Source organism: Larimichthys crocea, chromosome VII (assembly GCF_000972845.2).
Source record: "Larimichthys crocea isolate SSNF chromosome VII, L_crocea_2.0, whole genome shotgun sequence".
NCBI classification, from domain to species: domain Eukaryota; kingdom Metazoa; phylum Chordata; class Actinopteri; family Sciaenidae; genus Larimichthys; species Larimichthys crocea.
This window is the reverse complement of record NC_040017.1, coordinates 8,883,023-8,897,858: the sequence shown is the minus strand read 5'-3', so window position 1 is coordinate 8,897,858 and position 14,836 is coordinate 8,883,023. Positions and strand designations below refer to the sequence as shown.

The 14,836-nt window shown below is 40.3% G+C and overlaps 1 protein-coding gene across 2 annotated transcripts; it reads right to left on the bottom strand.

Moving 5' to 3' along the window:
- Positions 1–539: 539 nt before the first annotated feature.
- On the bottom strand, positions 540–13,309 carry LOC104924156 (cullin-3). 2 transcript variants are annotated; one of them, XM_019268290.2, is made up of 16 exons: positions 13,013–13,309; positions 10,341–10,538; positions 7,881–7,994; positions 7,122–7,282; positions 6,642–6,756; positions 6,253–6,481; positions 5,653–5,798; positions 4,885–5,061; positions 4,620–4,790; positions 4,196–4,303; positions 3,479–3,603; positions 3,168–3,264; positions 2,770–2,901; positions 2,363–2,549; positions 2,043–2,188; positions 540–1,752 (listed from the first exon to the last, which is right to left on the bottom strand). In XM_019268290.2, exons 1-16 carry the CDS (start codon positions 13,247–13,249, stop codon positions 1,621–1,623), a joined length of 2,475 nt encoding a protein of 824 aa, XP_019123835.1. In that variant the 5' UTR covers positions 13,250–13,309; the 3' UTR covers positions 540–1,620. The 2 variants fall into 2 exon arrangements, with proteins under 2 accessions (XP_019123835.1, XP_010735711.1); XM_010737409.3 differs by having other exon boundaries at positions 2,770–2,904; positions 13,013–13,308.
- Positions 13,310–14,836: the final 1,527 nt, after the last annotated feature.

Here is a 14,836-nt window from a genome sequence, read left to right as displayed (position 1 = left end):
TTTATTTAATATTGAACATTTGGAGCTCCACTTTCTTTAAATTTACAATGTTTTGCTTTAGAAGGGTATTGATGTAATCAATGCCCCTTTTTTTTCTCAACATTTTAAAGGCTGCAGTTTGTGGTGCTTGTGTTGTTTCTAAAGTTGACCTACTTGTTTTATATACCAAAACATTAGAAATGCCTCCCAGTGTCACACAATACAGTTAAACCGCAATAGAAACCAAAAAAAAAAAACAGTCTACAAACTAGATTCATATCTAAACTTCTCTAAAACTATTTCAACAAAACCTAACATTTTTACTGAGTGTATTTTCTTAAGATGGAAAAAAAAGGTACACTTAAATCTCAAAATACTGCAGTAAACAATGATCTTCAGAAGGCTGCAAAGTTCCTCTTGTGATCACGGGGATTTTCACTGTGGCTTACCATTTACATTAAGCTTTAATTATGGTTAGAGAGGCAAGTATTTCTGATGTTTGCCGAGGCCTTTTCATGAAAGATGTTTAAAAAAAAAGAAAAGAAAAACCCATCCCTTCATTTGTTTTTTTTATTCTACATTTAATATGATGAAAACAAGGCCCTGTACAATCCACCTTTGCAGTGAGTACAATAATTATTTTACAATTTGTACACATTAGAACATGGTGCTAGACTGGTTCCACCCGTTCAAAATGCAGTCGAGAATGGAGAAGAAAGAAAAAAAAAAATCCTCTTTGAAACCTGCACCACGAGTAACTTTCCATTCAAAGAGAGGAGATAAATCTTTTTGGCCGATCATACAGCAGGCCTGAAGTGAAAAATGTGTCATGAGAGACCAAACACCATTTATGGAGCTTCTATGTGCGTTTTATACCCTCGATTGATCCATTAGATAAAAGCATGCTGTGAAGCTACAGCTCTTGATCTCTCTAACCACTAGTACAGACCTGGCCAAAATATTGAAAATGGCATTAAATATTTTAGCTAAAAAAAACAAAAGAAAAAAAAAAAAACAGACATAATTGCAACATAGATTAAGTACTCTTGTACTCCCAAGTACTCAAAATGTCTTTTACTGCTGTTGTAAACCAGGTCTGTACCAGTAAACACTTTGTCCTCGTCTTTAAATTTAAAATCCTCAGGGAGGAAAAGGCCAAGAGTGTCTGTCAACCTGTACAGCCATCAATGTGCCACAAAAAACAAACATAACACATTGACATCAACATTTAAAACAGGGGAGTGAATTTGAATGTTTTCTTGGTCTCCGTGTAGCCGCATGTTTGCTTTTAACATGTTTACGCTGGTTCTCGACAGCACGTAGTTAATTGGCAAACAGGCTCGCCCAATCCTCTCCAAAGGCCACAAGAAACATGATTTTGTACAAAACTAGATCCCCCTCTTTTAATTTCTCTCAGCAGAAGAAATCTAATATTACTAGAAAACTTCCCCATCTTTTGCATGTTTTTTTTTTGTTTTTTTTTTACACATTTTATGGAAGAAAAGTTAAGCTTCCCAGTGTTTCCCAGAATCAATGATGAAAGCACTTCCAAGTTCTTTCAAACGCATAGCAGTCCACAAAAAAACCAAGGCTCTCAGTTTCTCTCAACTCGATGTTAAGCTTTCATTGAATTCACTTGTTTTATGCTACGTATGTGTACACTTTGCGGTCCTCTGGTGTTCGTGCCAAATATTCCCTCTCAATGAGTCCTTCAATGCGCTTCTTGATGACTACGGGACTAGGAAGGAATCGTGCTCGCAACTGCTGTGTGACCTGTGGAGACACCAAACACAGTAACAAAATTAGTATATCATACTTTTCATCCTGTTATCATCACCTTGTTTTATTTCTTTTGCCTTTACTTCTGGTTATTTTACATCTTATTTAGTTAAATTGGGACAGTTTGTCGTAGTAAGACTTCCTTTGATTGATTGTTTCAGATGTTCAGTTTCAACTTCGTTGCTCATGAGGCCCAAGTTCATCACTAGGGCACTCAATAAAGGGAAGAAAATGAAACATAAACTATGCTAATATGGAAGAAAAATGTGTGTCAGCTATCTCACCTCTGCTACTAGGACGTTGTGCTGCATTTTCTTTCTGGACTTCATGATGCGAACAATGGCAGCTTCGATCTCATGCTTTCTGTCGTCGTCCACTTTCTGTCGTGTTTCCTTCCTCTCTGGGTCGGACTCCCCCTGTTTAGCGGCCACTAGATGCAAGACAAAGAAAAATAAATACACAAGACATGTAGTGCAACTAACAGGAACATGCTCTTTTCCCTAATAAGTGCTTTAAATAATTTGACTATGCATCAGAAACTAAACATAAAACTAAAACATGATATTACTTCAAGACATCATATAACCTTGATGATGTTGCGTACCTGTCTGGATCTTGACACGGTGCAGTTTGGAGGTAAACTGGTCATTGACTGTAAACACATGGCCATTTTCTATCTCCTTGGACTTTGGCTCCTTGGTGAGAACTCTCTGAGTGGGCTTCCCACAGGCCAGAGACTGCAGCGCCCGCACTAACTCCCTCTCTGGGATGTCCGTCTCCTGCTGGATCTCCTACAGGGTGAAGAAATTAAGTTCACAGCCATGATGAAACAAGCAAGACATAAGGAATCTGAAACTTGTATGATAAATGCCTTACTGAGGTGAAATTGTCCACCATCAAATCACCAGGATGTTTGTGTTACTGAGCATGGCAGATTATATTTGTTATACTGCAGGAACTGTAACATACTGTTGCACCATGTGAGGGCAGTGAGACATTAAAGTTGTGTACCTCAAAGGTGGATTTTTCTCTGTTGTTGAAAAGCATGAGGATGGTCATCTGGAAGGTGGAGACCTGCAGGATGTGCTTCCTGGTGTTGGAGCCAGTTACTTGGGCTCCTCCAACTCCGACCTCTGACCCGTCCTCCTTTTGAAATGTTGGGATTAAAGATCAGAATCTAAAAACGTGATTCAAAATCCCCTTCACAAGAAATGATGTTTAGTCATAATTAGTCATCCCTAGAGGGCTCACTTGGTCATTTATTTTGTACTGTACATGCCACTAAAGATTTGAATTTTTATGTTTGTAAATCATTGCAACACATAAACTGTCAAAGAATACAGTCAAGTATTTAAAGTGATTCATGTAAAGTACAATGTGCTAATATGGCATTTTAAGGTGACACACACCTTTTTGATGGGGCCGTAGAAGGTGGCGTTTAGATCTGCAGAGCCCATATGGTGCTGCAGTGTGAGTTGTCTGCCGCTGTGCTTACCAAGATAAAACCTACAAGCAGGAACAAATTGCTCTAGGTTAACATCTACCGAGAACATTCAATTTACCACAATCAAACCAACTTCAGTGTTACTTTCTGCAACAGGCCTGAGGAGAAGACCTTGACTGAAAAAGGTTGTCAGCTAAGACAAGGTTATACAACCACAGTCACACATGTAAGCATATTAACTTCTTATTCTGTGCTTGAAGTGTACAAGTGACTAACCTTCTAAAGACTTCAAACGCGTGTCGCGGTGAAGGGGGGATGTTGCACTTGGGTGTTGCTGATTGTGTTGGCCAGTATCCCGTGGTCAGGACTCTCACAGTGAGGTCAACCCCTCCAAGTGACACCTGGTGTTATTAAAAACATAAGACGCACCATCAGTTTTCAGTCAATGATTAAATAACCATGTACAGAGCGTTTTTTAATCTGTGCAATAAGATATAAGAAACAGATAAAACGGGGCAGAACTGAATTACTAACGACGATCGACACAAACTCGGCACTTGTGCTGAAACAGATCACAGCGTTGCATCGACAAATTCAAAATCTCTTAATTTCATTAAATAATAATTTAGATAAATTAGAGAAAACTGATTTAATTACTTTATAAAAAGGTACTTTTCAGATATAGACTAAGAACAAAATGGTTCATGTTAACAAATTAATTATCTGCTCGACATGAATCACATTTGTTTCAGCAAACTAGAATGAAAATCAAATTCAGTGACAAATGTTCTGGCGACCAAACACCCTGTGCACAGCACAATCCACAAATTAGCAGCATGTATTCCTATGATATGGAAAGTGAGGTGCATAATTGTTTTCATGTAACAGAGCGACACGGCAATGCTCAGTCAGTCAAGCAGCTGTGTACCGATTACAGATTGCAAAGTGGGCTCATTATTTTGACAGAATGAGTTTTGGTGTGAAACGTCTCACCCCAGTTGTCTGTAGATGTTGCCTAAACTCGTCCATGGTGGTGTTGGAGATGCTCATATCCCGGAACATGCCCTCCAGTTTAGAGGTGAACTGACAGCCACACTCAGTCTGAGCAATGAAGACCAGAAGAAGCATCAAGTTTAGTTACACAAAAGCTATTCATGTTCAAATCTTTGTCAACAGTGGCGAATGGACAGTGGACAAGCTTAAATCTTTACTGTAGAAGATTAGATACACATTAACAAGAGCACACAAATGATCTCAAATCACATCACCACCCACCCTGTTAGTAATGCGCTGACTCAGAAAACCTAGACGACCTCCTTGTCTAGCTTAAATGATTTCCATTCAATCAACATCTTGCATTGAATCTCATTAATTTGCTCCAAAGAACATATCACAATTATGTCACAGTCCTGCTCACCTTGAGCTTTGAGATCATGTTCTTCTCAGAGTCATCGGAGACGCTCTTGTTGGTGAGCAGCCTGCGAGCGAGGTGCTGCTTGTAGTACCTCTCAAACACGTCCTTTTCCTGCATGAAGCGGAACAGCACCATGGCCTTGTCCAGTATAGACTCCACCTCCTGCTCCGTCAACTGGACAAAAAACAAAATGTTGCAGTGTCAGAAATCTTACAGGTTAGCTATTCCTTTATTAAAAGAAAAGTTCTTATCCATTAAAAGGGCTTACCCCTTTTACTCCTTTCTTCAGTTTGTCATCAATAAAGAGTGAGAGGTACTCAGGCGAGCGAGAGTTGAGGTTAAGGAAGTACTCAAAGTCGCCTGCAATAGTTTGTTTGAAGAGCCGGTCATTATTAAAGGACTCTTGGAGGAAACGGTCGAAACGTGACTTCAGGTCCAGCAAACCCTGCAGGGAAAGAGGCAAGGAGACAGAGGTGAATTGGGATAAAACAGCAGCAGTTTGCATTAGCGGTAGCTTAATGCAACGATTACAGATCCAACAGTAGCTCCAGCAGAGGAAAGCTGGTCTCATCAGAAAAGAGTCAGGCTGCTTCAAACGTACTGAAAGATGAACCTAATGAGAAAAAAGTGCTTTCGCTCTTGTCGGCAAATGTAATTCGGTACAGTGCAACGGCAAATTGTGGCTGAGTGCAGAGACCATCATGGTTTGTGGCACCAAACACAGCGGGTCAGACCAGTTACCCGCTACAGGGAAGTTATGGAAGTGCATTATGGTTCAAGCACAGCACGCAATGGTGTGCTAAAGCATGGTGAGGCAGTAGAAATGACTATAACAAGGTAAAATGTTAGGACTGATGCCTTTTCACTCGCATTCACTTAAAATATATGTGCTTAGAAGGTTACAGTGTGCTTCGCCAGAGCATGTACACCATCAAAACGGCCTACTCTTGCAGCAGCGGAGATGCTCCTGCAGATTCACAAGACTAAGTAATAACATCGCTGCACTCGAATGTCTTCTGATAACCCGTCGTCTTACCTGGATGTAATCTACAGGGTTCTTTCCCTCTCCCTCCTCTGACACGAGGGCTTTGCCTTGCTCCCGGAGATATGAGCTCATGCACTCACACATGGTCTTCAGCCCATTGGGAACCCTGCTGAACAGCTTGTACATGCACGCCAAATCTGTGATAGATACGCATGAATACACACACAAGCACACACACACACACATTAGAAATCTACCACTAGGCAGCTGAGATATGCAGAAGAAAAAGGGTTATTTGTGCAGAGTGAACTAAAATACTTCTGAGTGTGAGAATATTTTCCGAGGGCACCCATCATCACTGAAGCTACAACACTACAGTCCAAGTTCCATCTAAACCTAAATCATCAAAATTACATTCCCGGTATCTTATTGCCTGTGACATGAGCAAGGGGAACACTAAGACTGCTTTATTGATCCAGTAAAATTTATACATCTCTTGGAAGTGACAGTTATAGAGTTCAAAAAAGAACATTTGTGATTTATGTTTTCCTTTTTTGGAGTGAACAGTAGCTTGTGTGGATTTCGTTTCAAACACTAAATGACCAACTACAAATGCTAAAGACATGAAGCATAAGGCTGCAGCACTCTCACCGTCTGTCTTGCCGTTTTTGAGCATGTGGACCAGGCCAGAGTTCTCCATCTCTACGATTGTCTTCATGTGTTTGGAGATGAGCTCACGTTCCACCACCTTGACAATAGGCTCCTCTGTAGATTTGTCCAGGCAGTGCATCACCCGTTCAATCTCCTCATTGATCCTGGCTTCCACTTTCTTTATGTACACGCTGGCACTGTTTTCTGCAAGGAACTTTTGGCTCTCCATCTAAACGAAAATAAGAAACCCTTATAAGCTGTAAAAAAAAGCTTGTTCACAATTCTACAGTACACACTGCAGTGTACATAAGCTGTGTTAGTTGTAGTAGTAGAAAGTAGCCATGGTAACAACTAATAATGATCAAAATAAACGATAAACACCCACAGACCTGGAAAAATTCTGCAGACATTTCTAAGAACGGTGCCTCAAAATCTTCTTCATAAACAGATCTCCCTTCAAGGCCGAGGATCATTAACATTTGGCAGGCATTTCTAATGGCCCCCCTGATGGAGAGGAGAAGCAAACAAATGTTGCAAGTACAATCAGTGATGCAATAATAAAAAAACATTTCAGGATTTCAACATTTCACACTTACTGTGCCTGCCGACTAACTCTTGATTATTTGTTAATCTAAAAAAAAAACAACACACCACAGAGCAGGAGGCTCGGAAAAATCTGTGTTTTAACGACTTCACAGCAGATTTAATTGTAGAAGATGTACTAGAGCTATTTTACTGTCTATGGCAAAAGCAGGCACCCTGTCAACTGATGAATTAACATTCTTTACTTTGACTAAATCTGAAGGACGTGAATTTGATTTTCAACTGCATGCAATCAGTCCTGTGACTGATATGAGTTTTTGGGCTACCTGTCCACCACCTCCCCCTTCCTTTCACGTGCGATCATGTCCAGCAGGGTCTGTCGAAGGTGGTCTCTGATGCAGCCATAACGCACCACTTGATCCCTAAAGATGATTAGACCCAGGTTGTAGACATTCTCTACGTTGTTCTGCTGTACGTACACCCGGTCCTGTGGGACAAACACACAAAATATAAAATTTACAGTGATGTCTCGGACAACAGCCTTCAGCTTTCATATACTTACGTATTGACATAGCAACTAAAATATTGACAAGACTGACGAGTTTGACAAGAAGTTCATTCTTCAGTGATGATTCAACACTTAAAAACTGGTTCAGTTTCATTTTTCAAATATGTCTGTGTTGGGATATACATGCAAATATGACCATAGTGTATTTTTTCCACACGCACTGACAACATATATAATCCACTGCCGTCCATTCACCAGAGGGGTGCAATCCCTCCACACAAAGTTTAGTCCTGCATAGACGTGTTAGCACCCTCCGAAGTTGAGTCAATCATGTCACACTCACAGGCGTCGTGCCATGTTGCTGAGGCATTCACAAAGGTCTTATTTTACTGTGGTTTAAATCTACATGTGCATCTAAAACTGTAAAACTGTGACAGATAACTTCTTTAGTCAGGCCACACATGAATAAGAAGTATCTGTTGTGAAGTTCCTCCACACTAACGTCCAGTATTCACCTTTCACCTCCTCGCTGATACGTGCCAAGCTGTGTAACTGTGTTAAATAAGCAGCTACTCACCATATACATCAGGATGTCTCTGATCATCACCATCGCTGTTTGATGGTCATTCCAGGCCTGATTTAGGGTTTGGAGGAAGTTATTGTTTAGCGAGTTGAGGACATCTTCTCGTACCTTTTGGGGGGGGGACAAACATACGTGCATGATGTGGATGTACTACCTCAAGTTCTGTATTGTTAGTGATCACATAGTGCCTGAACAAGAACCAAAATGCTGCTTGTTTAAGAGAAAGAAAATGCTCCTGCGTCAAGCTGAGACACTTTAATGCAGTATTTAACTTGATACTTTGCTGTTTCCTTAATACCATTTCTCTACTAGTCAGGTATAAACCAGCTTGATAATAGTAACACTGCAGTGTGACTCAGCACTGTAAACCTAATGTCTCTGTAGAGTAAGATTCTTAAGGGCACACCGACCTCCCCCTTTTTTTCCTCCTCCTTCTGGACATGATGAATTATCACCTCTGTTCCTACTAATTCACCAGATCAACCCTCTCAGACTCACTAACTCCTTCTTACACACATCCAAATTCTTCGGTGCAAGACTCATTGTGCACACTCATGGCTTCTTTATACAAGTCATTATGAAGTTACTATTGTTGCTTGGTGCTGATAAGATGAAGATGGTATATGTTAATGTGTTCTGACCATTTAAATAATACCTAACTTACAGTAATATACATATATTAAACTGTTTAATTAATGTAATATAGTCATAAAATGATAAACAGGAGGTGTGATGCTCTACTGAAAATAGCTATAGTCAACACAAGTGTGATTTCATTTATTGGTTTCTAGAAATGAGATATTGTGGAGCCAAATGTTTGTGGCTGTGTTTGTGGAGTCATAATGGGAACATCAGCAGAAGTCAAATTAACCATTAAGGAGATTTTGTAGAACAAATGACTCAATATTATTATTGGAAATTTTGGCCATTTCTTCTTCACCCTTTCTTTAGATGACATTAAGGGAACTTTTATCTGTCACCTCTTTCGTGTTGGCCTCAAAACATGCCTCCTGCAGTGTGCTGCAGCTATTCAAGCTGAGTGTCTAAACTCTCTGTCAACAATTTAGAAATTATTTATTAAACCCAATTGAGAAGCAGAGTGACTGTTCTCATAGGAATAAGCTCACACTACATCTTTAAGATCTTACAGATCTGGTCTGGTCGAAGTGTCTGAGATAAGTATGCATGCGAATCATTACTGCCTTACGATGAACGACATATCTGGATCATTATTAGATAATAAAAACACTCAGGTATCTTTTATTTGAACTATTGCTTGTTGACATTCCTTGACTGCTAATTAACTAGAGCTGCCAAGTTGAGAATGTGCATTTAATCAGTCCGTAAAACCATCTGGCTGGTATTCAACAGCAGGCTGCTGAAATGTTGCTCAATGGGTATCTTCACGCTTTAAGCTGCAGAGAAGCATTCATGACAGACACGATGGCCAAACCTAATTTGTTACTATGCAAAGAAAAACAAGTGACAGCAAAAACATTCTGATGGCTTCACTAACTTGTCAGCATCCATTTAAAAATGAGTATCTCGACTGTTGAGCACTATCCAATTCACTAACACGTCTACTATTTCATTTACAAAGGATTACTCCACGTAGATAGACAACAAAATGACACATTTAAGAGGCGTCATTCAAAAACTGCTGCACTCCTGTAACACACATGGGAAAAGACAGATGACGAATCTTTGACAGCTGAAAACCCAGAACAATATTACAACTCAAGGACCCAATCCACAAACCTGGGCACTTACTAGCCAGTCACAGAAATGATCTGTCAAAAAGGAGGTCTGAGTGATTCTTATAGAGTTTAACAGATATCCAGTACGTACGACTTCGAGTAACAACCTCTGAAATTGTATTTCGCAGCTTTCTAACTGCTCATGACTGGAAACAGCTCATGTTTTATGGTATCACCTCTGTTTTCCAAGGACGACACACAGGCCAAGCAGTAGCATGAATCTTAATATGAAACCTATGGGAGCTTCTGTGAAGCATCAAGGAGGTTACTTAGAAGATGCTTTCCATTCGCAAGACTACTTTATATTTCAGACAAGGATGCGCCAACAATCATCTGTTGCATGCATGAATGAAACAGCAAATACTTTAAGCAACTACAAGAAATAGGAGCATGAAGCATGTTTACATTTCTTTCTGCTAGCAATGTGTCACCGCTCGACTTTACACGTCTGATGTATCATGACTTTAAAACTTAAAAAGTGCTGTGGGTGAGACGCAAATCTGCCTGTCAAACCACACAGAAATATTCTCAAGTAAAATGAGCCTTTATGTGCAGGACTGTTTTAAGTTTTATGGCTGTTTAAGGAATTACTCATGTGTTTACTACAGGAGTAATTACCTTGTCATGAACGTCAAAATCTGTAATCCCGCATCACGCCCAGTGTTTTGCAAATGCCTGAAATCTGTGTTAGTCTTACTTTGTTGATAAGGTGTTCAGTGACGACCTCCCGTAGGCCTGTGTACAGCTTCTCTCCATGTTTGTGGAGCACCATTGTGTAGGCGTTCCTGTATAGTTCCTCGAAGCTCAGGCCGCTGTTGTTCTTCCTCTGAATCTCCTGGATGGCATTCTTCAGAAGGTCCCAGATGTTGTTGACGTACTTCTCATCCATCGTCATCTACAAAAGGTGGCGAATAGTGAATAAGATGACCATAATCTATGATTATTTGTACCAACACTTATATAAAAGGATCTTGTTTCTAAATAAATCCTCTTGATACGGATAGATTTCCACTTCTGCAAGGTTTTGTCCTTGGATTCTTTATGCATCAGAAATGTGGGCATAATGTGGGAATAATGGTCAATTTGTCAAATCATAATCTTTAAATATTTACATTTTTATTGAGAATGAGCCACTGACAGGACACTGTATTACACATGAGATTTTCCCCTGAACACTCCTCTAACAAGCTTCCACATCTCTGCTGTTCACACATCTTTGAACTTATTATAATAGCACATATGCTGGTAAGGGGACCTTTTGCCCTTATCTGAAACTCTAAGTTAATACTTCCTCCCCTGCTGTGTATACTGCCCTCAAGATTCTACACCAAACATATGCTTTAATGTATGGATGGATAGCGTTGGTATTTGAGCCCCTGGTTGGCGTTAAGGGTCTGCTGATTATAGCAAATGATGTAAGAGTTTTTACTTAGCCTGACAGAAAAGGTCTGCCTGGATGAATTAATCGGGGGGGCTGCCTAACATTAAAAAGGTCACGACATGACAGCGACGAGAACAGCTACAAAGAGCACTGTTAACACGCCGGCTCCATGAACAGGAGATATTAGATATTAGCATTTAACACAGACTTCAGTTTCACATATGCTTTCCTGAAGTAACACATGTCTACTCTGATTTAAAGACCTAAGGTAACAACTGATCCACGATACTGAGCACTCTTTAGGAGTCAAGGGACACCTTTCAATTCCTTTGGATATTTATATGTTATGTTGAAGAATGTCCATCTTAATCAGGTTGAATCAAGGCTTCCTGTTTCCTCTCTCAATCTTAGGTACCGCAGACATCTTCTGTAAAACCTAATATATCCAGTAAATTATCGGAACAGTGGTTAGTCTATCAATCTATGTTCAATGTCCGTCATGTCTTAACGAAGTGTGGCTGAGAGCGACAAGGCACCTCCAATCAGAGGACTGTTTGCATCATTTGCTGTAGGTAAGAACATCTATGTCGATGATGTGAAATTAAAGACTATGAGTTAGGCCAGTCTTTATATAGGTCAGTCAATAAATATTAAACATTTATATTAACTGTGGTTCAGAACGACTGTGTCGTCTAACCTCAAACATTTCTAAATGTGGCATGAACTCTGAGAGAAACTGCACAGTGTTGATTTGCATGTTGAAACGTTTGGGTTGGGTTTTACTAACGAGAACGAGAGTTCGTACACTGCTACTTTGATTTTCTATGTTTTCATAAGTCATTTAAAAGCTAGAAATGTGGGAGAATGTGCTTGATTTGTCCAGATTTAGTCAAGAAATGCAGGATTTAAAGAAAATGTGTAGTTCTGCATTACTGGATTACAACCCCCACCCCCCCAAAAATAAAAAAATCTAACTGTGAACTCAACATGTGCCAGTGCCGGTGGTGAGGAGGAACAGTGTGTGCTGCTTTCTCAGCAGACAAGCCCAAACACATGCATGTCAAGATGCTGCTCGAAGAGGAAAAAAAAAAAAGCAAGTCTCTCTGTCACGACTGCATGGGGCCACACTCAACAGGCACACATAGGTCCTCTCTGTAGTTGTAACACAAGGTAAGCTATGTGGCCACAACTTTGGATTTACTCCATTACTCATAGAGGAGTAACCACAGGAGTATCTGGATGATGTACGGCCTCACTCAGCCAGTCACAGTCAGGCTGAAATTTCATTTAAAGCAGAATGAGGTCAGTTCATAAATGAGGTCTTTCAATGACTTGCAGACAAAGGGAGTGCCAGGTGGACGAGAGGACAAGTCCTAAATCATAGTTTAATACTCAAATAACGACAGAAACAAGAGCTGGATCAAGTGTTTATACAGCGATCAACCCAAACCCTGAATCAACGTTAGGTCAGCCGGTTTGTTTTTTTGTTAGCCTCCACCTACAAGCTGTAGTAACGCTGCTTGCACAGGTTTTTTTTTTTTTTTTTTGAGAGAGAGATTTAGATGCTTTTAAAGGCGCTAAAGTAAACTTAAATTTAAAGCTCAGACACAAAAAGGTGTCGGGCATTTTAATAAAGGAGACACAAACACAAACAAAACAACAAGTGTCAAGAGCCGGGGTTAACGTTAGCAACGGCTGAGCCGATCTGCTAGCTGACGTTCAGGGAGTTGAGAGGGAGTTAAACGTGATTAAAGGCAATAAAAGTGATTAATTAAAATCCACAATGAGCTGGGGATATAAAAGAGGAGCCACCTGAACAAGTGACCAAGAGTGGGGGGCGAGTGACGGCTGCACTTTGTTTACGGATAGGCAAGTCATATCTGCTGCTCAGCTGGTTAGCCTGGTAGCATTTAGCCAGCAGCCCAGACCACGGTGATCGAGTCACCGCCTGCCGGGCAGACAGAGCGCCTACTGCGGCGTACACTTACAGGAAAGGCCCGTATCCTCATCTTGGTGTCCTTCTTGGTGCCGCCTTTGCTGAGATTGGACATGGTTGCCTCGTCCGTTGGCTCTGTATTCACATGAAAGTATTCTCCGGGGAGGGACGGGGGGCGACTACAGGTATATGGAGCAGCCGACGAGCTTTCACTCGACCTCGTAGCTCCGCGTCCCGGCACCGCGAGTTTATTGTTGACAGCCAAACGCCAAATCCGATAGTTGTTCATACAGCAATGGCGGACTACCTGCAGATCTCATTGCGCAGAGCTCACGCACTCCAAGTCACGCGAGAGACTAACAATTTTTGGAACATTTGGTCAACTTTACTTGCACCTGTACCTCAGAAACATTTAGATTATTTATTGCACTTATATTACAGATAATTCAAGTAGGGAGCATTGATATTAGAGCTTCTTATTTAAAAGTTGTGTTTTCTGCACCGTACTTGATAAAATAAGACTAATGATCCCACAGCAGGGAAAATAACTTTCCAAAGCAGCTCCTGCACACAAGGCTGATAAGTAATTACTCATAAATAAGAAATATATATATGAAAAGTAATTAAAGATCAGTGTGTAGGATTTAGTGGCATCTAGTGGTGAAGTTGCAGATTGCAACCAACAGAATACCGCTCACCTCACCTTCAAGCCTGAAGAAGAAACTTGCTAAAAAAACAGGAAAGTTCGTATCTACAGCCAGTGTTTGCCACTGTGTCCTATCTGGGCTACTGTAGAAAAATAACAGTTCAATGTTTAATGTCTAATGTGTTTTTAGTGCACTATCTTATATTGTTTTGATGATTTAATGTTCTCTGTAAAGTGTCTTTGAGTACCCTGCTTTTAAATAAAATGTATTATTATTATTAACATGGCGGACTCTGTAGATGCAACAAGCTCTTTTTTAAAGGTAATAAAACACGATTCTTATTTTCAGATGAATATACACAAATGAAAACATAGTTTTGCATATTATATTTGTGTTCTGCCATTAGATCTCCTTAAATGTTACACACTGGATCTTTAGGTCATGCTGATGATATGTAAGAGGCTGACAGCTATTGGCTATTGGAGTATTTTCCAGTGACGAAAGAAGTACTCCAATTTGTTTCTTACTTTACTAGTAAAAGGAGCAACCACACAATGTAAATATAGCTGCAAGCACCAATGAGGGGCCCATGCAAATCAGGCGATCATGTAACTTACGATAGTTCGTTGGAATCCAATATGCCACTGCATTGTTATGATGACATGAAAAGTTTTGTAATGTCCATATATGCGACATTCCACATTATTAGCAGACATGAAAATTTAGTTTCACATCCAAACACGTCAAGAGAAAAAAGCAAAGCATTTTTGCTGCTTACAACGCCCCCTAGTGATCGAATGACACAATGTTTCCCCCCGCATGCTTCAAAGGGAGTCTCAAAGCGTGCGACCAAATTTGGTCTTCGAAAGTCAAAGTGGCGGCGAGATAGGAGCAAACTTCCTGTTTGGCGGCGTTATGTTTCACCAAAGCGTTCCTGAGATATGAGCTCACAAAGAAATCGGCGTCTTCGCCACCGATTGGCTGTAGTGGGCGAACGAAAGCAAAATTGAAAAATCTGTCTCCCACATTTTGTGTGGATTGGTCTGAAGATAGTCTGTGCCGGTTTTCGTGAGAATTGGTCAAAATTTGTGACCGCTGAAAATTTTGTTTCACTTTCAACAAATCCAAGATGGCGGAAAATCTATCTATCTATCACTCTGTATGATCTAAGGAATCCAACGATAACTTGTTTTTTAAAATCGGGCTAACGATTCAAAAGTTACATGCAC